This window comes from Ursus arctos, unplaced genomic scaffold, assembly GCF_023065955.2.
Source record: "Ursus arctos isolate Adak ecotype North America unplaced genomic scaffold, UrsArc2.0 scaffold_36, whole genome shotgun sequence".
NCBI classification, from domain to species: domain Eukaryota; kingdom Metazoa; phylum Chordata; class Mammalia; order Carnivora; family Ursidae; genus Ursus; species Ursus arctos.
In genome coordinates, this window is record NW_026623050.1 from 15,029,672 (window position 1) to 15,052,001 (window position 22,330).

Here is a 22,330-nt window from a genome sequence, read left to right on the forward strand (position 1 = left end):
CTCGTGGTTCTTCCTCCAACTCTACTTAGCAAAGGTAATTTCCTCCTTAGTCACGCTTCTATATGACATGCATCTCTTTAACATGGAGCCTTGTTGAGTGTTTTGTTCCCACCTCTCCTCACCTCACTACTATGAGCTTCTCAAAAAGCAGGAACTTTCTCTTCCTCATTTTGGCATCCCCAGTGTCTGGTATAATGCAAACTGCTCAACAAATGTTTGCTTAATTGAAACGAAAAGTGGATGAATGTTCCAAAATAACATACAAGAATACAACAGCCAAGGGCAATACTGACTCTATGTTGGAATGCACCTACTGCTAAACAGGGTCAGTTTCATAGTTTCTACTTACTCCTGTGTCCCTTGTCAACAGAGGTCTTTGAAATGTGCTCTACAACACAAGACTCACCATTAATAATGCTTGCCAAGCCTTGACCACGTCCTGACAGCTTACTAGATGTCGGGCACAGAGAGGCAAAGGGCAAGTCTCATTATCCTTAAGGACTAGATACAATACAAGTCCTAGGTAGTCATTTGTGGTTTAGCCATTCATAAAGTTGTCCTAAGTTTCTAAAATTTCACTTAAGTTAATGGGTCTTAATTCATTTACAGTGTAAATCAGAACACTCTTTTATTTGTCCTAAACTTTGTCTTTTTTTTTTTTTTTTAAGATTTTATTTATTTATTTGACAGAGATAGAGAAAGCCAGCGAGAGAGGGAACACAAGCAGGGGGAGTGGGAGAGGAAGAAGCAGGCTCATAGCGGAGGAGCCTGATGTGGGGCTCGATCCCACAACACCAGGATCACACCCTGAGCCGAAGGCAGATGCTTAACCGCTGTGCCACCCAGGCGCCCCCTAAACTTTGTCTTTAAATTAAATCTTCCAAAGAGGGAAATCATAAATGTCATTAGACCTGGGATATCCTTTTGACTCTCCCACTAATTTGTCCTGTAAATTTAAGTAAGACACTCAGACATGATCCTTTAGTTTCTCTCTTATCAAATGTGGGGGGTTGAACCCTAGGAACTTTCTAATTCCCACTGAAGTCCAAGTGTTTGAGATAAAAGATACAAGTAAAAATTCACACTGCTGGATATTCACAGTTTATTGCTTATTAATTATTAATTCATAGTTTATAGGGGCAAAAAGTCTTAAATTTATCTTACTCTTAGCATGGAAGAGCTATCTCCCATTACTTATCATTTTAGTTATTCTTGTTTGAACCTCTCCAATTTCATTACACAGAGTACACCTATGAGGTAATGCAACAGGACTTTTTAGAAATGCATTGAAAATTATATTCCAAACCAATACTTATCTTTGAAGTAGTAATTTCAATAGCTAGTAAAGTTATTCCACTGACACGGATTATTAAGTAATGTTTCTGAAATTCCGAAGAAAAACTTCACTAGATGTTTCTAACCTAAAAGAGTATCACCCAGTTCGATGGCCCAACTTATTTATCCAACCTGTCTCAGAATATAGTTTTTGACATCCACAAAAGAAGATAAAACCTACCACTGAAGTTAAAAAAAAAAAAAAGCAGCTGCACATTGTTTATAATAGCAAAAGAAAACAGGCCAAATGCTTATCAAGAGAGAACTGGTTATATAAAGTATATGGCACATCCATACAATCAATGCTGCTGTAAAAAGAAGTGAGCTTTCTGCATACTTACATGGAATAATCTCAAAGGCACATTAAAAAACAAAGTTTAGAACAATATGCATATAATAGGCTATATCCCGATTTAAAAACAAAGAGGGGGATATTAACGTGTATTTGATTACGTATGGGGAAGAATGCAAACTGGACAAATGGGGAACGAGAATGGAAAGAAAACTTTTTATATTTTGTTTTTGAACTATGTGCATGTGTGATAAGGTACATGCTACAGGTTCTCTGAAGACAATTTGTAAGAAGAAGTGTAAAAAATTTTGAGCATGACAAAATCATTGTTTAGCCTCTCATCCAAGTAAGATTTTTATACATCATTTGTACCCTAGAATCTGCCCCTTCTCACCTCAGCAACAAAAGTAATACGGGTTCACTGTGAAAGGTTTGCAGAAATAAACAAATTTTAGTTTTCCTCACACTTTTCAAATCTTTCAGACATTTTTTCCATATTTTCTCACTTAACAAAATAAATTTTATTCCCACCCAGTAAAACTGTAATACACATTACACATTTATAGTGTATACGTGTTCACTGTGTGCATAGCATTGGTGATAAACCCTTCTTCTCCCACATGAGGGTTTTCAATTACAGTGCCCTTACCCACAGAGGAAGGCAAGCAATCCATCTCCCTTTCTACAGTTGTTCACAGAAGTCTACACAGACCTCAGCTGGGTCAGTAAAAGTCCTTCCGAGGGCTTTGCTGTTAGAGCTAGCAAGAACGCCCTTTTGCCTTTGGGGTTATAATACCAGGAAGATGCTGCATTACATCTTGTGATGTAATATGAAGGCAATTATGCCAATACAGTGAGGAAAGCAGACTAGGAAGAGAGAGAAAACAGAAAAATACCCACCACCATCATCTGAGCCATGAATCCAGCCATACTGATACTTCCTGGTGATGTGTGCCAACACATACTCCTCTTAGTTTAAGCTAGTTTGACAATATTCCTGTCTCCTATGCCCAAGAGTCCTGACCCAATACAATTTATCAAAAGTTTTTCATATCACTGAATATTGTTTAGTGCATGGTTTGAAATGCCAACATAGCATTCCATCACATGGATATACCATAATTTATCCGTCATTACCTTATTAGTACTAATAGTATTAGTATTCTCCTACTATGGATAATTTGGAGTTGTTGCCAATTATTTATGATTAAACATGTTAAGTTTCTTTTAAAAGCCTCAGGTATAGAATCAAATTTCATCTTCACGAAGAGTACATGCAGAATTCCAAATGTGTGTGCAGCATAGAAAACACTGGCCCAGACCATAAACAGTATATTGTTTGAAAATCTATAAAGGTCCCCCAAATTCTGTCAAATAGTTAAGTTACTGGCACAACAGTCTCTGAGGGTAATAACCTAAAATTTCCAAACTCCTTATATGCACAATGAATGATAAGTGACAGCCCTTATACTAAATATACAAATTCCTAGAGCTATTCTTTTGCCCTTGTTCTGTATTACCCCACTTCTTTTTGTAGTCATTCAAAAATATTTTTTAAAAAACAGAAATGTTATTTTTTCATTTGCTAAACTATGTTCTAGGATTCGTTATAACACAAGAAAGTTCAAGCCATTATTTGCTAATCTTGTTAAAATGGTGACAAATGAGAGATTCTGTAAGATATCCTATAGCTACAACTCATCTCTCCCCCGCAAAAATGCAGATAAAAAAGAAGTAAATATTTAGAGGATTAAAACTGCAATATATTAAGACCAAAAAAACCCCCAAAACTAGTAAGCATTCATTCACTAATCACAACTATGAGGTTGACTAGGGGAATATGAGGTTCACAGCTTTAATATATTTAACCAAGTAGAATTACTCTACCTTTTTGACAATTTTTTTCCTAGCAATACATTTAAATTCAAATATACAGGGGCGCCTGGGTGGCTCAGTCGTTAAGCGCCTGCCTTCGGCTCAGGGCGTGATCCCAGAGCCCTGGGATCGAGCCCCGCATCAGGCTCCCTGCTCTGCTGGGAGCCTGCTTCTTCCTCTCCCACTCCCCCTGCTTGTGTTCCCTCTCTTGCTGGCTGTCTCTCTGTCAAATAAATAAAATAAAATCTTAAAAAAAAAAATTCAAATATACCATGCCCTACCTATCACGGGATCTACTAAAGAATAATTTTTGGAATGAAGTCAGTCTGTCTTAAGTCCTTTCTTAAAAGATTATTCGAAGTACTAAGCAACTTCATGCTACAATGGCTGGACTATGGAATTACAATACAGTTAACATATCAATAGCCTTATTAACTTAATGAATGGTAGTACAGTTATTACTTAGTATTATCAGACCAGCAAATAATCAAGACATTTACCAGTACCATCTCCTACTTCTCCATTTACTGCTACATAAATTCCTATGCTTAGAAAATGCCTGCTTCTGGGGCACCTGGGTGGCTCAGTCAGTTGGGCTGCTGACTCTTCATCTCAGCTCAGGTCTAGGTCTCAGAGTTGTGAGTTCAAGCCCCATGTGGGGCTCCATGCTGGGTGTGGAGCCTAGTTTTAAAAAAAAGAAAAAAAAAAAAAAAACCGCCTGCTTCTGCTCCTAATAAAAAAATAAAATAGGTCTTAGAAGTAAGTGCTCGAGCAAATTAAATTTCTTTCACGTTTGTTTCTTCTTTTTAAAATCAAGTTGGTTCTCTTTTCTTCTAGATCTTGGGCACAAACCATTAATTACTTTCTTATATAAAAACAGTATAGTTTTAGAAACAGATTTTTACTTTTCCTGATGGTACTACCTATTTCCACTAGATTGGGCAAGTACAAAAAGTGATTTAGGGTATTAAAATTTATCAATAGACAACCTAGAAAAGATATGCTGAATATATCTGTGGTCAGAAATACTGGCTTTAGCTAATATTTTGACTAAAATGAAATTGCAAATTTTCCAACAAACAGTATGTTTATTAAAAAAAAATGTTTATTAATTTTCCTTAAAACAGCAAGTCAATTCTTTTGACTCTTTAATGCCAAGAAACAAGTCCTAGGCAAACAACTATGGAAAAACACTCAACTTCTCTTCTAACAACATGTAAGCATGAAATGGCAACCAGCCCTCTTAATCTTTTTTTTAAAGATTTTATTTTTAAGTAATCTCTATACCTAATGTGGGGCTCGAACCCCAAGGTCAAGAGTCCTATGCTCTACCAACTGAGCCAGCAAGGCGCCCCCTCATCTTTTTTTTTAATACATATAGTGGTTTAAGAAAATTAACAAACCAAAAAATAAATTGCTAAATAAATTTTATGCCATCAAAAGACTAACTCATAGTAAAAAAAGCTTTCACTACTTGATATCTGGTTGGGAATCCAGAATGGTGTCTACATAGGACAGATATGGGGAGGGCAGGAGGGAGGACTATTTAACAGAATGCTGGAGGGAAGATTTCATTTAATTATGTAACAGTGTAAAATCTTACTCTTTTTGGTTAAGAAGAAAAAGTCAAAACAACCATATATTCAACTTTATATTGTACATGTAGCGTAGGCTCTACAAGGCTGGAAAAACCTAGCCAAGTTAAACAATGCATGTTTAATTAAAGTTCTTGCAAAAATTGAGTACTTTATGGGAAAACAAAATTCTCATTGTCACTCCTATATTACATTCTCAATGATGATCTTCAAGTTTATCACAGTGCTAAGTCATGCACTCAATAAACTACTGCTTAGGAAAGATAAGCAGAAACATTTAAAAACAAGAATCAAAAATACAGACATTTTTAAGAGAGACACTTCCACAGTTATGAAAATACCTGTAATACAAATAAACATGCAATACATAAAAACGCACATATCACAAGTAATACATTCTCAATGCACTGCCTACAACTGGCTTGATCTGCACAAACTAAAATGTAAAGCAGAAATCATTATTAACAAAACTCTACATTCAGCTTTAAGAATTATCAAAACCAAAAAAAAAAAAAGAATTATCAAAACCTCTACTATGATTTTCAGGTAAGAGCAAGCACTTCCCTCTACCTTTTGCAAATGTGCCTTCATTTAAAATAGAAAGATTAATTGTAAACGACCATACAAAGAAGTTTTACACGAATTCAAGACGATATATTAATGTCTCAAAAATATTTGGCACTTAAAACATAAAAGATGAGCCAAATATCCCTAAGCATCTACTTCATAACTTGATGATAATGCATGATCACTATAATATACAAGAAACAGCCACAAAAACGCCCCCCAAATAAAAAAAAAAAGAAAAAAGGAAAGTTGATGCTAATTCTTGGGCCGGATAATTTTTCTTAGTCCGCACAGTTATTGTTTCTGAATAGCAACCTGAAATGGTAATTTTTTTTGAAAACCTGTAAATCCGTTTAAGTTCAACCTTGAATCTTTACAGATCACCGTTCAGCTACACAAATTCGTTCATTTATATACTGTCGATATTTTTAACTTTGAATACTAGGAAATCTCTAAGTCAAAAAAGAAATCCACTGGGTCAATCCCCTTATCCCCACCCCCCACACCAAAACAAACAAAAAAGCAAAACCTCCTCCCCAGCTTTTCTCAAAACAAGTAGTTTAACTACTTTTTTTAACAGCTATACTTGCCCTGAATGCTCCGTTGCACCTTTACCTTAAACCAAAACCGACCCTGGACAAGACTTATTATTAAGCTGTTTCCAGGAGACCTACAAGCGGCGTTTCGCGGTCAGGCCTGGGAGCAGTAAGGCCCCCCAGTTTTCAGACCCTTCTCTCAGCATTTCGCACTCGCTCAGTTCCAGGGTGATGAAGAGGGGACCAGAAAGCTGGGCCGGAAAGGGCAGAGTCAGGGCCTAGACCGCTGCACGATCCCCGAGGCGGCTTGCGCGGTGGGGGGAGGTAGGAGGCACCGAAAACCGGACGCCGGAGGCCAGGGGTGTCCATGTAAACGGAGGAGGCGCTCAGACTTGGAGCGCAATGCTCGGGACCCCCTTCGCTGCCTCCTTTACCCTCCCCTCCCCCATTCTGGAGAAGCAGGGCCCGGCCCGGTGCGTGAAGGAGGAGGAGATAAACCCGTCCTGTCACTGCACCGGGAGAGACTGGAAGAAGCACATGTTCTACGGGGAGAGGCCGCGGTCGCCCTTGTCCCAGCCCCTAAAGCCAGGCACCACCCTTAACCCCAGAGTTCCGTCCCCTTCGCCTCACCAGGTCGTAGTCCTCCTCATCATCGCACATGAAATCATCCTCCATGTCAGACATCTTGGCCGGGACGGGGGGAGAGAGGGAGGAGAAACTGGAGACAACCTCCTCCCACAATCCTCCACGACTCAGAGGCGTCACTCCCAGCTTCTCCTCGCCTTCCCGTCGGTCTTAGAGGAGCTGAATGTTTCCTCCCGGAACGAATGCGCTGCGTATCGAGAGGGCTCGCTACGACGCCAAAAGGGAGTGCACTGCCCCCACTTCCTGCGAGTCGGTTGGTGCCTTAGCAACTAAACCTAGCAACTGGGGACTCTAGTGCTGAGGATCTCTGCTGAACGGCCTTGGAAACCTTGCGCTCACACTGAGCAGTTTCCAGCGTCCTGGGCAAGGGAACAGTCTCTTCCCTTGCCTGGGACTCTGGAACCATCTCATCCTGGTGAAATTAAGAGGCACCGTAGGATCAGAAGCCTTTCGCGGAGAAAAGGCTGACATGCCCGTCCTATTTGACAGGTAGTAGTATTTCTGCCTTGATTATCTATGTGCATTTTGCCCACACATTGTGGTGGGTGTTCCTGTGATGTTTGCAGACCTTTTCAGCAGCACGGTTTACACATAATGATTGTTATATTTGTAGTCGGCAAAACGATGCTGTGGCTATCCCAAACCAGTTAAGCATCCATCGAGGCACCTAAAATCTTACTCAGTTTTTCACCGAATTATAAACTGACCTTTACTTCCCTTAACTAAAATTAACGTAACAGGTAACGACTGGTTTTTAAAATATGCATTATTGTTGCACAAAATCATTAGCAGAATTCAAAATGAAAAATGAAAATGAAATACAGGGGGCAACTGGGTTTTAAACAGCGCTTTCCATGTAAACTTCCAGTTCTGTCCACTTGAGTCAAATTTTATATAGTTGTAGCACAGATATAATTTCGGATTATTTTTGCACTTAGTTATGTAACAGCATAGGACAATATATGCAATATGTTCTTGGCAATGATTATTTTAACGGTTGTGTAGCAATCCCTTCATTAAATGTACCAGTGCACCATGATTTACCTAAGCATGCCATTAATATTATACATTTAGAATATTGCAAAAACAGCACTATTTTTTTTATTTTGGCCATTCTTTTTTTAAATTTTTTAATTTTTTTAATTTTTAATTTTTTTAATGTAAAGTTCGATGATTCATTAGTTGCGTATAACACCCAGTGCACCATGCAATACGTGCCCTCCTTACTACCCATCGCCAGCCTATCCCATCCCCCCCCCCAAGCCCTCAGTTTGTTTCTCAGAGTTTTAGTGAGGTGTAATTGACAAATAGATGTGGCTTGCTTCTGACCAATAAGATACAGCAAAGGTGATATATGTGATTATGTGAACATAATTACATCACACAAGATTGTAAACTCATTTTGCTGGGAGAGACTCTATCTCCCTAGTTGCTTTGAGAAAGCAAGTGGCCATGTTATGAAGGATCATGTGGCAATGAGCTGAGGGTCACATCTGGCCAATAGCCAGCAAGAAACTGTGGCCTTCACCCTGACAACCCACAAACTGATTACTGCTAATAGTCAGGTGATCTTAGGAATGAATCCTTCCCCAGTTGAACCTCAGATAAGACCTTGTGAGACCCTACAACAGAGGACCCAGCTAAGCCATACCCTGACTTCTGAACCATAGAAACTGTGAAGTAATCAATGTGTATTGTTTTATATTGCTGTTTGTGGTGATATTGTTATGTGGTAATAGATATGAATATGGATAAATACCTAGCAATGGAATGGTTGGTAGGTGTGCGCTTAACTTTTAAAGAAACTCTCAAATTGTTTCTTTAAGTGGTTTTGCCATTTCTCATATCTACCAGCAGCGTATAAGAGTTCTAGTTGCTCCACATCCTTGTCAACACACAATATGGTCAGTTGTTTTAATTTGAAACCACTCTAGCAGAAGTATAGTGGTATATCATTTTGTTTTGTTTTGTTTTGTTTTTTTTAAAAGATTTTATTTATTTATTTGACAGAGATAGAGACAGCCAGCGAGAGAGGGAACACAAGCAGGGGGAGTGGGAGAGGAAGAAGCAGGCTCATAGCGGAGGAGCCTGATGTGGGGCTCGATCCCATAACGCCGGGATCACGCCCTGAGCCGAAGGCAGGCGCTTAACCGCTGTGCCACCCAGGCGCCCCATCATTTTGTTTTCAATTTGCATTTCCTTAATGACGAATTTTGGATATCTTTTCATGTGCTTATTTGTCATCCATGTATCTTCTTTGGTGAAGTATCTTTTCAATTCTTGTGCCCATTTTTAAATTGGGTTATTTGTTGTCTTATTACCATTGAGTTGTAAGAGCTTTTTGTGCTTTTTATGTTGTATTTAAGGAATATTTGCCAAAAGCAAGGGCACTAATATTTTTTTTAATGTTTTCATCTAGAAGTTTTACATAGTTTAAACTCTTACATTTAAGAGTTTAATTTCAAGTTTAATTTTTGTGTATAGCATGAGGTAAATGTGGAGGTTTATTTTATTCTGCATATGGATATCAAATTGTTCTAGCTTTGTTGAAAAGATGATCCATTCTGTGTTGAATTGTCTTGGCACCTTTGTCAAAAATAATTGACATATAATTCCCAATAGACTTTTACCCTTTAAAAGTATATTTTTGATAGCTTTCTTACTCTGTATTATGGTTATTTTATATTCTTTATTAAGCTGAAAGCTCCTTGAAGACACAACTATCTTACCCTGAAACTAAGCATGTGCTTTGCCTATAGAAAATGCTCAATAAAAATTTGATGTGTTTAAGTAAACTCTAGCATTCATGATCCCTTACTTGTCTGGGTTGAGACATATAGTTATGCCAAATAGGCTCATAATTTGACATCCCTTCAGATTGATTATCTTTATTTATTTATTTATTTATTTATTTTATTTTTTTTTTTTACAACATTTATTTAGAGAGGCTGAACACCATATATTAGAAGGCAAAAAAGGAGGACTCCTTTTATTAGTTAAGATCTGGACAGGAAACTCATGGTGTATTCAGGGGGGTTAATTAAAATTAATGAGGGGCCTGGGGTGCCTGGCTGGCTCAGTTGGTAGAGCATGAAACTCTTAATTCTCAGGCTTTTGAGTTCAAGCCTCACATTAGGCATAGAGCTTACTTAAAAAAAAACATCAACTGGATTTAGTAAAAGTTAAGATGGACTGCCCAACAGCAGCCGTGGTTGTAGAGAAACGAGAAATGCAGCTACTGCCACAACTGTAAGGAAGGTGTGGTGTGGGGGTGGGGTGGAGGGGGATGGTGATAAATACCTCAACTTTGGCTGTAGCCTAAGTTATATACTTCACTCAGGGAAGGTTTCTCTCCTTCAAAGGCAAATTGATGACTATCTGTTGTTAGAGCATATCCCTTGATCTTACCAACCAACCTAAGTGGCTTATGGAAATGTTATTTCCACCAACATTTAATACCCACTCCTTCTTGAGAGGGGTTCTGATAAATACAATTTGCATCATCTCCTTACGTTTCCACCATATAGACTAATGGCCTAGCCTAGTTAGTGCTCCTTTTAATCTGCCTCAGTCTCTTCAGTTTAAATAAAATGATGTAAATGCATGGTGCCTACAAAGTACTTAATAAACAGTATCACCTTTAATTCAATCAACTACTCATGTTAATCCTTCAGAATGGTCTATACAGCAGTTACCTCTTTTATCTCTAAAATTGCCATACTAGGAATGTGGGGGGGGGGGGGGGAGGATGATTAGGCATGCTGGAAGTTTTCATTCCTTACACTGACATTGACCTTGTAAAAATGTCTCTTGTAAAAATGCAGTTACACACTTTTAGCAATATCATTGTTGTTTGCCATTTTGGTATCTCTAATGCTTATTTGTTTTTATTGTCACCCAAAATGGTGCCCATTCATCCCTAGGTTTATGAAATGAACCACCTACTTTTCAGAACGATGTATGGTGTGGAGGCAAAGTAGGGAGCAGACACAATTATATTGTACTTCCAAATTTGTCTTTGTTTGTTTCCTTTACTGAAATCTGTAAGTTCTTTATGTTTTGCATTAATCATCCCATGATTCCCCTGTGAACTAACACAGCACTGACAGTGCTCAATTGACAATTTAAGTTTTACTACCAATTAACAGTGTGACCTTAGGAAGTCACTTCAGCTTTCATTTGTTCATTCAGTTCATCTTACCTATTAATAATCTGCTAGATGCTGCCTAGATACACAGTTCCTACCCTCAACTTGCTTACTTTGTAGTGGTAGTGATGGTGGAGATGGTGAAACAGACAATACGAAAGAAAAGAAATATGCAGAAGTTATGAGAATCCTGAAGGAAAGAAAACAAATATACTAGAATGATGGGATGGGAATGGTGTGCTTTTTTCATAGGGCATTTGGGACTTGTCTAGGTAGCTGAAAAATGAAGGGATTGAACTGGATGCAAAGGATTCTTGTAGTTTGAAAGACATGTATTTTCTTCTTTTCACTATTAATTGTGTTCTGGGAAGGCCCACTGAAGCCTCCATTCTGGAAATAAACAAATATGTTTAAATCAAAAGCTGCATCAATTTTATACTGCCCTTAAGGCAATAACTAAACAATTTAGTGTTATTTGGGGGTGTAGCTGCTGGTCACGAAAGAAAAAAAGAAACACCCTAACTAAAAAGAGAAAAAAAAGAAAAAAAAAAAAAAAAAAAGAAAGGAAAAAAGCAACCTGAGGCGCCAGGCTATAATTGTGTTCTCAGACTTATGTCCCAGGGCGCAGAAAATAAACTTCCTTAGCTTCTTCACACGCGCAGGGGCCCCAGCGGGTCCCAGTGCCCTCTGAGCAGCACGGTGGCTGTACCTGACAGCTGCTAGGAGGGCACCAGGCCCTGGAGCCCCAGGGAGGAGGAGCCAGAGGCGGGGCCGACTGGAGGCAGCCACCTCAGCAAAGCGGCAGGATTTCCGCAGGGTGAGGGCTGCTGTCGCCCGGAAGAAAAGGCTCCTGCCGCAGATGTCTCGTGATTACCTTGGGAGCTCTCTGTTTCGCCAGTTGAAACTGCGAAGCAAAGAAGGATCTAGCGAAATATGGCTACGGAGGGCCCTGCCATGCGTCGAGTCCAAGTGGCAGAACATCCCAGGTGGGGGAGAGGAGATGCCGCGCTTTGGGATCGCCTAGGTAGGCTAGGTTAAGGTAGTGTCCAGGACTTCTGGCTCTTCGCTGGGTGCTTCTTTTGCTCCCGGGAGTGGACAGAATCCTTGGGATTTTATAAGGGCGCATGGCTGCGCTTGCGAGAAAGACCACACCGCAAACACTTTACACCTTGATTCCTACCAGGGGTTGAGTGCTTTTCTTCATCCGTGCAGATACGTCTTTTCCGATTGGTGCTGAAGGTGGTACACTGTTTCTGCTGGGCTTTAGCAGAAGTGCCCAGATTAACTTTGAACCCCTTCTTTCTTTGTCTTGTCTGCCAGTTGGTGGTGCTTTTTAAAGTCCCCTTTCTAAAATACTCATTGAAAACAAACACACCAAAATCCAAACCCAAACAAAACCCCCTTGGTCTCTGCATTTCTTTAAACCATAAAATCTATGCATTTCACTTTGGGAGTTAATCTGCGGCCAGTAAGTAGCTACAGAATAACTTTAGTGATACCTAGTGGAGGATCTTTTCATTTGAGGGCATCTTGCAGATACTTTGTAGAAATACTTAGTTCTGACATAGGAGGGAAATCTCATAGCATGAAGTCTCTAACCTGCTACATATTAGCCGTGCAGCTTTTCTAAGGTTGGTTTCTCTCCCCCTTTGCTGTTTCTAATTTTTACTTTTTCCCTGTTAATTTTTTTCTCTAACATTAAGTCTTCAAGCTCTCCCTACTTCCTGGTTTTTCACAGTCATGTGACGGTTGATAATATTACAACTTACTAAAACTTGCAAATGCTTTTTTCGCTCTTAAGGAATCAAACAGTGGGTCTTTAGTTACCTGGAAGAAACATAATTTTTGGATATGGAGACAAGCAGGGCTTTAGACTACTTGTGCAGGTCTCTGGATATCCGTATATTCTCTGGAGGTCCTTGGGAGGTACTGTTGCCCTTACATACTTGAATGAATTAGGGCACATTGTGAAAGACATGCTTTAAATAAAATTCATAAATTCGTTATGTGAAAATAATCTGGCCCATATCCATGTATAAATTTCTTCTGTGTTTCTTTTTCTTATGATTTAATCATAATGCTTAGTATTTCTATAATTACTGTGTGGGAGAAGGGGAATAGTGGTAACATGTACTAAAAGTGAAAAATTGTTTACTAGGTTTCCTTAGAGTTGTTTCTTGCCTTTTATGAATTTTACAATATTCAGTCATGCAACAGATATTTATTGTTAATATTTATCATTCTGTGCTAGCCGCAGAAGAGATCATAATAGTGGTCAGATAATTGCGCTCTGCCATTTTTTTGTTTTTCACTTGTGCATGAAATATAGTAATAAGTTTCAGGCAATGTTTCAGCCACTTACTCATTTTAGTGGGAAAGAGTTCAGTTAAATCTAGATAGTGTATCTGTAAGCCTACCTAACTGGTCATGTGTTGCAATATGCTGAGGGGAAAAAAAAATGCATAAGGGCCCTACGGCCAGACTGTCTTCTTTGGAATTCCTACTGTTTCTTTAGAATGCCTCTTCGACTTCACAGGGCACATGATCATCCGAGTAAGGCCCCTAGTCAATAGTATTAAAAATTTCAGAAAGCTTAATGTCTTTTTATTCTTTTATATAAATGTCAAATAGAAATAAAAGCTCTAATTTTTTTTTTCTCATTTCAATCTTGCATACTCCCTGTACTGTATGACTACTCAAATTCCACTGCTCTAGCTTTCTTTGCATTCTTAAGAGTGGTGTGTCTTCTCTTTTTCTTCTCTTTGGAATGAACTTTTAAATTGTTGGATTATTTTTTTTTTGGTAACAGCTTTGTTGATATGTAAGTCACATACCATACAGTTCGCCTGTTTAAAGTTTACAATTAAGTGGTTTTTAGTATATTCACAGAATTGTACAGCTATTGCCATAATCAAAGTTAGAACATTTTCATCATCCCCCAAGGAACTCTGTATCCCTTAAACCATCGCCACCACTCCCACCCCACCCTCCCCTACCCCACCTAAGCAACCACTAATGTACTTTCTATCTCTATAGATTTGCTTATTCTGGAAATTTCAAATAAATGGTATCATATAATATGTGGTTTTTTTGTGACTGGCTTCTTTCACTTAATGTAATGTTTTCAAGGTTCATCTATGTTGTAACATGTTATCAGTATGTCATTCCTTTTTACGCTTGAACAATATCCCATTGTATGATGAACCACATTTTGTTTATCTGTTCACTGGGTGATGGACATTTGGGTTGTTTCCACCTTTTGGTTCTATGAATAATGATGCTGCATGAATTGCATTCTTAATATGAAAGATTTGGATTATTTAAAAATGTATTCATTAAAACTTGAAAATTCCACAGATCTTTCCTCATTATAGTCTCTGATTGCTATCCTATGCTGCCAATTCTTACTCCCTTCTTAGAAGTTATCCATAGGGCTCACATTATTGTAATATCATTTTATCTTTATAGTATAACTGTATCTTTATATCATTATTACCGTTTTTTATAAAAATGGTATTATAGTCATAAAAGTGAAATCATATTTATTTTTCTGTTACTTACTTTTTTCGCTTAACAATATTTCTCAGAGGTCCTGGCATTTCAGTCTATACAGATTTATATCATTGTTTTTTAGGGCTGAGAGTATTTCATAGTATGAATACCATTATTTATTTAACCACTCAACTACACTGTACATTTAAGTTTCCAATTTTTCACTTTCATAAACAGTGCTTCAGTAAACATCTTTGTACATGTATCTCTGAGCATTTTTGATGATATTTCTTTAAGCTCATTAATGGAAATGGAATCAGGGTCAAAGTTAATAAATATTTAAAATTTTGATAGTTCCTGCCAAATGGCCTTGCAAAAAAAAAAGATGCTATTATATTGTCTATTTCTTGTTAGTTTTTAGGAACTCTATGTATTTATTTTTGGTATGAATGGTAGTTTTGGATATAAACCATTTGTTGTTTTGTATATATTATATATTGTTCCCAGTCTAGCACTTTCCCTTTAATTTGATGATGTATTTTGTTGTGTAGACATTTTGTACTTCATGCATTATAGTACAGTGTTGAATGATATCACCCTTGTCTTTATTCTGATTTTGGTGGGGTAGCTTCTAAAATTTTGTCATCAGATAAGATGTTTATTATTTCTGATAAATAGCCTTTATTAAATGTAGGACATTACTTTCTTTTCTAGTATGTCCATGGCTTTTTTTTTTTATAATTTTAAATTTTATTAAAAAAAATTAGTCATGGTTATTGAATCTTTTTTTTTTTGGCATATTTTGAGAGGATCATGGAATTATAGAGTTTTCCCCTTTTATTTTGTTGGAATAGTGTGTTTAATCAAGAGATTTCCTGGTACTATCTTTATATTCCTGGAATAAACTCTCTTTGGTTACAAATATTAAATAATGTGTGTTGGATTAAAATTACCAATATTTTATTTAGTTTTTCTCTGTTTTCACAAGTGATAATAGCCTGTATTTTACTTTTGAGGGCTATCATTGTTCTAGCATCTGGGTTATTCTGGCCTCCTAAAATGAGATGGAAAGTGATACAGGAAAGATGTTAGGGTTCGAAGCCAACGGCCAAGAAAGAATTCTTGATGCATCTTTGGGGCAGAAGGTGGTTTTATTAAAGCACAGGGACAGGACCTGTGGGCAGAAAGAGCTGCATTGGGGCTGTGAGGGGTGGCGATTATATACCTTCAAGTTGGGAGGGGGTTAAGGATAGTGTAAGTCTCTAAGGAATTTTGGAAGCAAGGTTTCCAGGATCTTGGGGGGGGGGTAGCTCTTATTAGGGAAAGGTAATATATTACTGTCCAATAAAACCTTAGTCATGAGACCCTTCAGATGTGTATCAGTGGGTCATAAGCTTGGGGGATGATTGCTAACAAATATCTTGGGGGGGTTCAGAGATAAAGGAAATTTCCAAAGGAATTTTTATTTGAAGTGGTTTACGGGATCCTGGGGGGTCAGGCAAAGATTGCCTTTTGCCCTTAGCAAAGTGTCAACATTGAGGCAGCTGAGTTTCTAGAGGAATGTCACTCTGCCTGGACTTGTCAATGGACTGTGACGAGTAAGGAAATTTAATTTTTCTTTTGACTTTGTTTCCCACATCAGAAAGTCTTTCCAGTTTGTACTGTTAGAACCATTTATAAAAGCAAAGGATCATTTTTCATTAAGGTCTGGCAGAACTAACTCAACATTTTCTGAGCCTTGTTAAGGAGATAATTTCTGACTACTTTTTCTGTTTCTCTTCTGTCAATCTTTAGAAATTTATATTTTCTTAGAAAAACCACCTTTGTCTATATTAAAAATTTTTTAAATCTTTATGAATCTGTAGTAGTCTCTTATTTCTCATATTGATGTTACATAATAACACTCAAATTTTTTCTGTATTATTGTTTTTATCAAATAACCAGTGTGTAATTTTTTTAACCGTATCTGCTCTTTCCCCCCCAGTTCAGTAAATTCTGTTTTTATCTTTTAATTCATTTCTTCTAATTTCTCTATTTCTTGCTTCTTGTGCTATATGCATACTTCATTTATTTCCATTATTTCTTGTTTTCTTATGTTCATTGAAGGTTAGAAAATGTTTTCTGACTATCATTATGGTTGCATCTTACAAGTTTTGAAATATAAATCCCTCATTTTTGTTGTAGTTGAAATAATTGTAATCTTGTTCTTAATATCTACTTTCCCTCAGCTTTATCTTGCTCACTAATTTGTTCTTCAATTCCTCTTCTTTTATTCAGGCCATCTACTATTTTTATTGTTACCATGATGATTTTATTTTCTAAGATCTCTAATATAATTATTGTTTCACTTTTACATTTGAATTTCTGATTAGGAAGAATTAATTGTGATGGAAGGATCAAAGTAGGATTAAAATTTCCCCTTCTCCCTCAATGACAATTATCTATACTTTGAAATGCCATTTTTAACATTTGTTAAATTTTGAAATTAACAGTTATAATTAATGAGTAATAATTATTGCATTCTTATAAAACCCTCAAAACAAACCTTTCCAGTGAGTTCCATTATTATCCTCAATTTATAGTTGAGGAAAGTGAGGCATAGAACTCACATAAATTACCGTTATAAGGTAGGAAAAACTTTTTCTCTACCCTCTTAGGTTTAGTAACTTGGGCCCTCAAGGTTAAACTGACGAAAGACAGATTAACAGGAGAAAAGGTTTATTTTACATGCACAAGGGGGCTTCACAGAAAAGCAGTAAAATCCGATGAAGTGGTTGGGTCTGGGGACTTATACCATTTTAATGAAGGATGATGACTAGACAAAGGAGAATGAGAAATGATTAGACGGAGGAAAGCAGTTTGGGCTTCTAGGGGTGGTAAGTAGTGGGAACATGAGTATACGGGGGAAAACCAATGGAAGGTAAGGGTTATTTTAGTAAGTTTTGTTTATGCAGACTCCAGTCAGTGAGGGCTCTAGTGATGAGTCATCTCTTGGTGTGGGAGAGGGGAGGAGAGACACCTTCCCAAAGAGAAGGGAAAATGTATGCTCTGCTTTTAGGCAGATGGAGGGAGGGTAGAGAGCTCCTCCTGTGTCTGCTGTTTCTTGATTGCCTTCAGCTCAAAATAATCCTATGTTAAATGGCATATTTTGGAGTGGCATTATTCTGATCCCGTTCACCATAAAAATACATATTAACCAATTATTCTTTTTTTTTTTTTAAAGATTTTATTTATTTATTCGACAGAGATAGAGACAGCCAGCGAGAGAGGGAACACAAGCAGGGGGAGTGGGAGAGGAAGAAGCAGGCTCATAGCGGAAGAGCCTGATGTGGGGCTCGATCCCATAACACCGGGATCACGCCCTGAGCCGAAGGCAGACGCTTAACCGCTGTGCCACCCAGGAGCCCCTTAACCAATTATTCTTAAATTAGTAGTAAAAATTAGTATTTTCTGTAATGCCATGACTAGGTGTCTTGATAATGAAGAGAAAACAAAAGCCCAGACAGGATAGGAGACTTGCCTAAGGTCACAATGACAAACCAAAGATACATGTCTTGTCTCCTCAAATGTTATTTCTTTCATCTCTGCAGTTAGCCGTATGGTCACCCCAGTGTCCTTTGAGAATCAATCCTTAGACTAAAATCCACTTCATTTACTGCAGTCATAATTTTTTTCCCTCAAGTTCTGTTACTAAAACTGCTATAAAAAATATAGAGATATATATCTATATCTTAAGTCAAAAACATTCAGAGCACCAGATTCAGCAATTTGTGTGGTGATGTTTTGGCCAATTCTGTCTTTAAAAGTATAATCTTTGTAGGAGCTATTCTTTTCTTTTTTTTGATTCTTTTTATTGTGGTAAAATAAATATAAAATTGTCATTTTAACCACTTTAAGTGTAAAATTCAGTGACATTACATTATTTACATTGTTACATAATTACATTATGTATTTGCATACATCACATTTACATAATTACATTAATTACATTTACATTGTTGTACAATCACCACTGCTACATATTTCTGACATTTTTCATCATCCCAGATAAGCTCTATATCCATTAGCAGTAACTCCCCTATTTTCTCCACCCTTGGAGAACCCTTGGTAACCTTTAATCTACTTTTTGTCTCTATGAATTTTCCTATTTTAAGTATTTTATATAAGTGAAATCATACAGTATTTGTCCTTTCGTGTCTAGTTTATTTCACTTAGCATAATGTTTTCAGGATTCATCCATATAGAAGCATGTATCAGACCTTGATTCTTTTCTGTGGATCAATAAAATATTCACACATATACACACACACTACATTCTGTTTATTCATTCATCTGTTGTTGGATGCTGGCTTGTTTCCACCTTTTGACTATTGTGAATAATGCTGCTATGAACATTCTTGTGCAAGTATCTGTTTGAGTCCCTGATTTCAATTCTTTGGGGGCATATACATAGAAGTGGAAATGTTGGGTCATATACTAATTCTAAGTTTAACCTTTCGAGGAAACACCAGACTGTTTTCTGTTCTGTTCTTTTTCATGCTATTGTGAACGGAATTATCTTCTTAATTTCACTAGATTGTTGTTTTGCATCCTTCTTTTTAAAAAAATTAACATGTAATGTGTTATTTGTTTCAGGGGTGCAGGTCTGTGATTAGGAGCTATTATTTTCATATTGAAAATGCTCATTGTACTCTTGTGGGGCGCATACTTTAAATGACTACATTTTAAGAGATGGAGTCTTGCTGGTGATGCCCAGAGCTGTGAAGTATGGCTACTCCCCCAATTATAGCCATACCGCTTCATTATTAGAGGATTAGGTATGAAGTTTAGAAAAACACTATACACTTCAGTTCTTTCTATTCTTAGAAATACTTTTCTTGTTTCCTTTTATACCCTCCATGCATTTGAATTTCAAAGGGAGGAATGTTGAATGGTAAGCCTCCGGTGCTGAGCACTTACAAAAAAGCATGGACAGACTGCCTTCCTGAGGTAGTCTGGGAAAAGGGCACATTTGAGAACCCCCAAATCATTTCATTAAAGCACATTTTAGGAGGCTCATTCTAACTCTGCTGTTAGCACTTCACCTTATTTGTGTTTGCAGTGCTTATAAAAGCAAATTAATAAGGATTCAAATTCAGCAGACCTTGCATTTTGTCTGCATATGATTTCCCCAAGCAGAAACAACATAAACCTCTGTTGAGGCTAGTGGAGTTATGGAAGCCAGAAAAAGAGGAGTAATATGCTTCTCCCTCTTTCTCACATTTTCTCACTTCTAATTGGTTACTATTTCCTATGGATTTGACTTTTTAAATATCACCTTAATTTAATTTTCACCCTTTTCTATCCCCATCACTAATGGACCTTTTAGCCTTTCTCTCTAGGTTTACTACAAATGGCCACCTTTTAGATTTCTTTGTTTTTGCTTTGTCTTCCTACAACCCATCTTTCGTACACCTCTCAGTGAGCTTTTTCAAGTGTGAAATTGATTAATATCACTCCATCTGTAAATGTGTGTTTACATCCATTGCCTATGGGTTAAAAGCCAGGTTCTTCAACATGGCATACCAAGCCCTTTAATATCTGGGGCTTGATTACCACCAGCCTCCTCCTCTGAAGTATTTAAACCCTAATTACAATTTTCTGAATGCAGCATACTGGGCCTTTTCATTCCATTTGCCTAGAATGCATGACCCCATCCCACTTGTCTGACATCATCCTTTAAAATTCATTTTAACTATTGTCTTTTGGGGGAGCCTTCTTTAACTTATCATCCCCCTTCTGGATTTATTTTACCACCCACGTTCTTCTACAGTAGGGATGAAATATCTTTTCTCTGTGCTCCCAAAGGACTGTATTTGTCTGGCTTATCACTCTATTGTCTCTCTGTATTGTACTTTTACACTTAACTATCTTTTTTTTCTGCCAAATTTGTCCTAGAGACCAAGGACTATTATTAACTTCCTTTATAAGTAGAGTAGTTAGTAAAGCACCAGTCAATTCTTCTTTAAACAAACAAACAAACAAACAAACAAACAAACATTTTTTTTCTTTAAGTAGGTTCCATGTTGGGCATGGAGCCCAACGAGGGGCTTGAATTCAATGACTCTGCAATCAAGACCTGAGCTGAGATCCAGAGTCATATGCTTAACCAACTGAGCCACCCAGGCACCCCTTAAAATTTTTTGGTTACTTTGAAATAACTTCACACTTACATAAAAGTCAAATATAGTAAAAAAAAAAAAAATTACTGTATACTCTTATCCCAGATTCTCCAAATGGTAACATTTTACTGTATTTGCTTTATCATTTTTTCTATATTTTATGTATATATATATATAAGACTTTACAGATGTGTTCTTTATGATTTAAGATATGATCAATATTTGTGAATATTCCATGCATTCTTAAGTTATATTTCCCATTAACAGGTACAATGCTAAATATATGTACATATCCATAATCTATCAGTTTTGTTGTTTGAGTCTCTCTTTTCTTCCTTTTGTCCACCTGCTCTGTTTTTATACTGAGAAAGGTATCTTATAGACTCTTATTGTTAGTGTATTCCTATCTGTATTTCCTTACATTGCCTATTGTTTTTGCCTTATAAAAGTGGTTGTAGTTTTCTTTGGGAGCATTTCTTAAACTATTACCTTCATTTTGAATTGTAGCCGTCAGCATTAAGAATTTTCCTTGTATGCTCTTTGGCACACATTCTACGATGTCTGATATCAGGATTACTACCTCTGTTTTCTTCTTGTTTCCTAAACTCTGCCACCCAGATTATCTTTTTTGAGAATTTGAATTAATGGACACAGAGACTTAATCAGATAATATAGGACATTGGAGCTATTAAATCTTGTAGACTTGAAGCCACAGTGTCATGAAAACTGAAGGTGTGGAGGAACAGAAACCAAGGCGCTCACAGAGGCAACTGAAATGTGAACAGCACTGAGCAAAGAGAAGTAGAGTTGTTGTCTTTGGAGTGATGACAGGATGAGACATGAAAAGAGAACCAAAGACACTTATATAAACAGTTGCTGATAACTGTCCAATTCTTAGGAGACCATCTTGAATAACTTCCAAAGATATTTAACATATCTTTCTATCATTATAATAAATTTCCTTTTTCCTTGAGCTGTTTTTGGTGTGACTATCTGTTTCTTACAATGAATTAATCTTTAAGATCAATCGGTTAGTGAATGAGTGTCTTGAATATGGTAGACTTTAAAAGATATTTATTGTCCTGGTGTTATTATTCAGATACACTATGGTGTGGGACTGTAAACAGTGGGGGGTATTCATAGAAGTGCCTTGAGATGATTTAACAGTATAAAATTCTTATAAAATTATTAAATCTATTATAAGAATTTTGGATCTAGAAGGGGCCTATAAGGAATATCTAGTAAAACTCTCTAATTTCACAGAAGAGAGGCTAAGGGAAAATGATTTGACCCGAACCGTGGTCTCCTGATATCCACTCTAGTTTTCAGTTGACTAGTACTGGGTTAAATAGTGCCTCCCCAACTGCACCCCATTCATGTCCACCTGGAACCTGAGAATGGACCTTATTTGGACTAGCATTTTTATGTACTTATGTAATCAAGTTGAGTCATAGTGAATGAAGGTGGGCTCTAATCTGATAAGACCGGTGTCCTTATAAGAAGGAAAAACAGAGACACAAATAGAGACACATGGGGAGAATTCTGTGTGGTGATAGACGCAAAATTTGGATCAATGCAGCTGTAATCCAAGGAATGCCGAGGCTGGATGGCCACCACCAGCAACTAAAAAGAGGCAAGGAGAGGCTCATGGCTCTACTAACACTCTGATTTTGGACTTCTAGCCC

The 22,330-nt window shown here is 37.3% G+C and overlaps 2 protein-coding genes across 5 annotated transcripts in view; one reads left to right on the top strand and one right to left on the bottom strand.

The window, feature by feature from the left end:
- COPS2 (COP9 signalosome subunit 2) overlaps window positions 1-7,033 on the bottom strand; it is a 30,605-nt gene extending 23,572 nt beyond the window's left edge. Inside the window, exon 1 of one of the 2 annotated variants that reach the window (XM_026518446.4) lies at window positions 6,831-7,033. In XM_026518446.4, the coding sequence (XP_026374231.1) occupies window positions 6,831-6,884 (54 nt within the window). In that variant the 5' untranslated portion in view covers window positions 6,885-7,033. The remainder of the gene's footprint in view (window positions 1-6,830) is intronic. The other variant, XM_026518445.4, reaches the window with a different exon arrangement.
- Window positions 6,961-22,330, top strand: part of GALK2 (galactokinase 2) — a 105,381-nt gene continuing 90,011 nt past the window's right edge. The window contains exon 1 of one of the 3 annotated variants that reach the window (XM_026518443.4): window positions 6,961-7,334. In XM_026518443.4, the coding sequence (XP_026374228.1) occupies window positions 7,315-7,334 (20 nt within the window). In that variant the 5' untranslated portion in view covers window positions 6,961-7,314. Of the gene's footprint in view, window positions 7,335-11,759; window positions 12,017-22,330 lie in introns of those variants that run through there. The other 2 variants (XM_026518442.4, XM_026518444.4) reach the window with 2 other exon arrangements.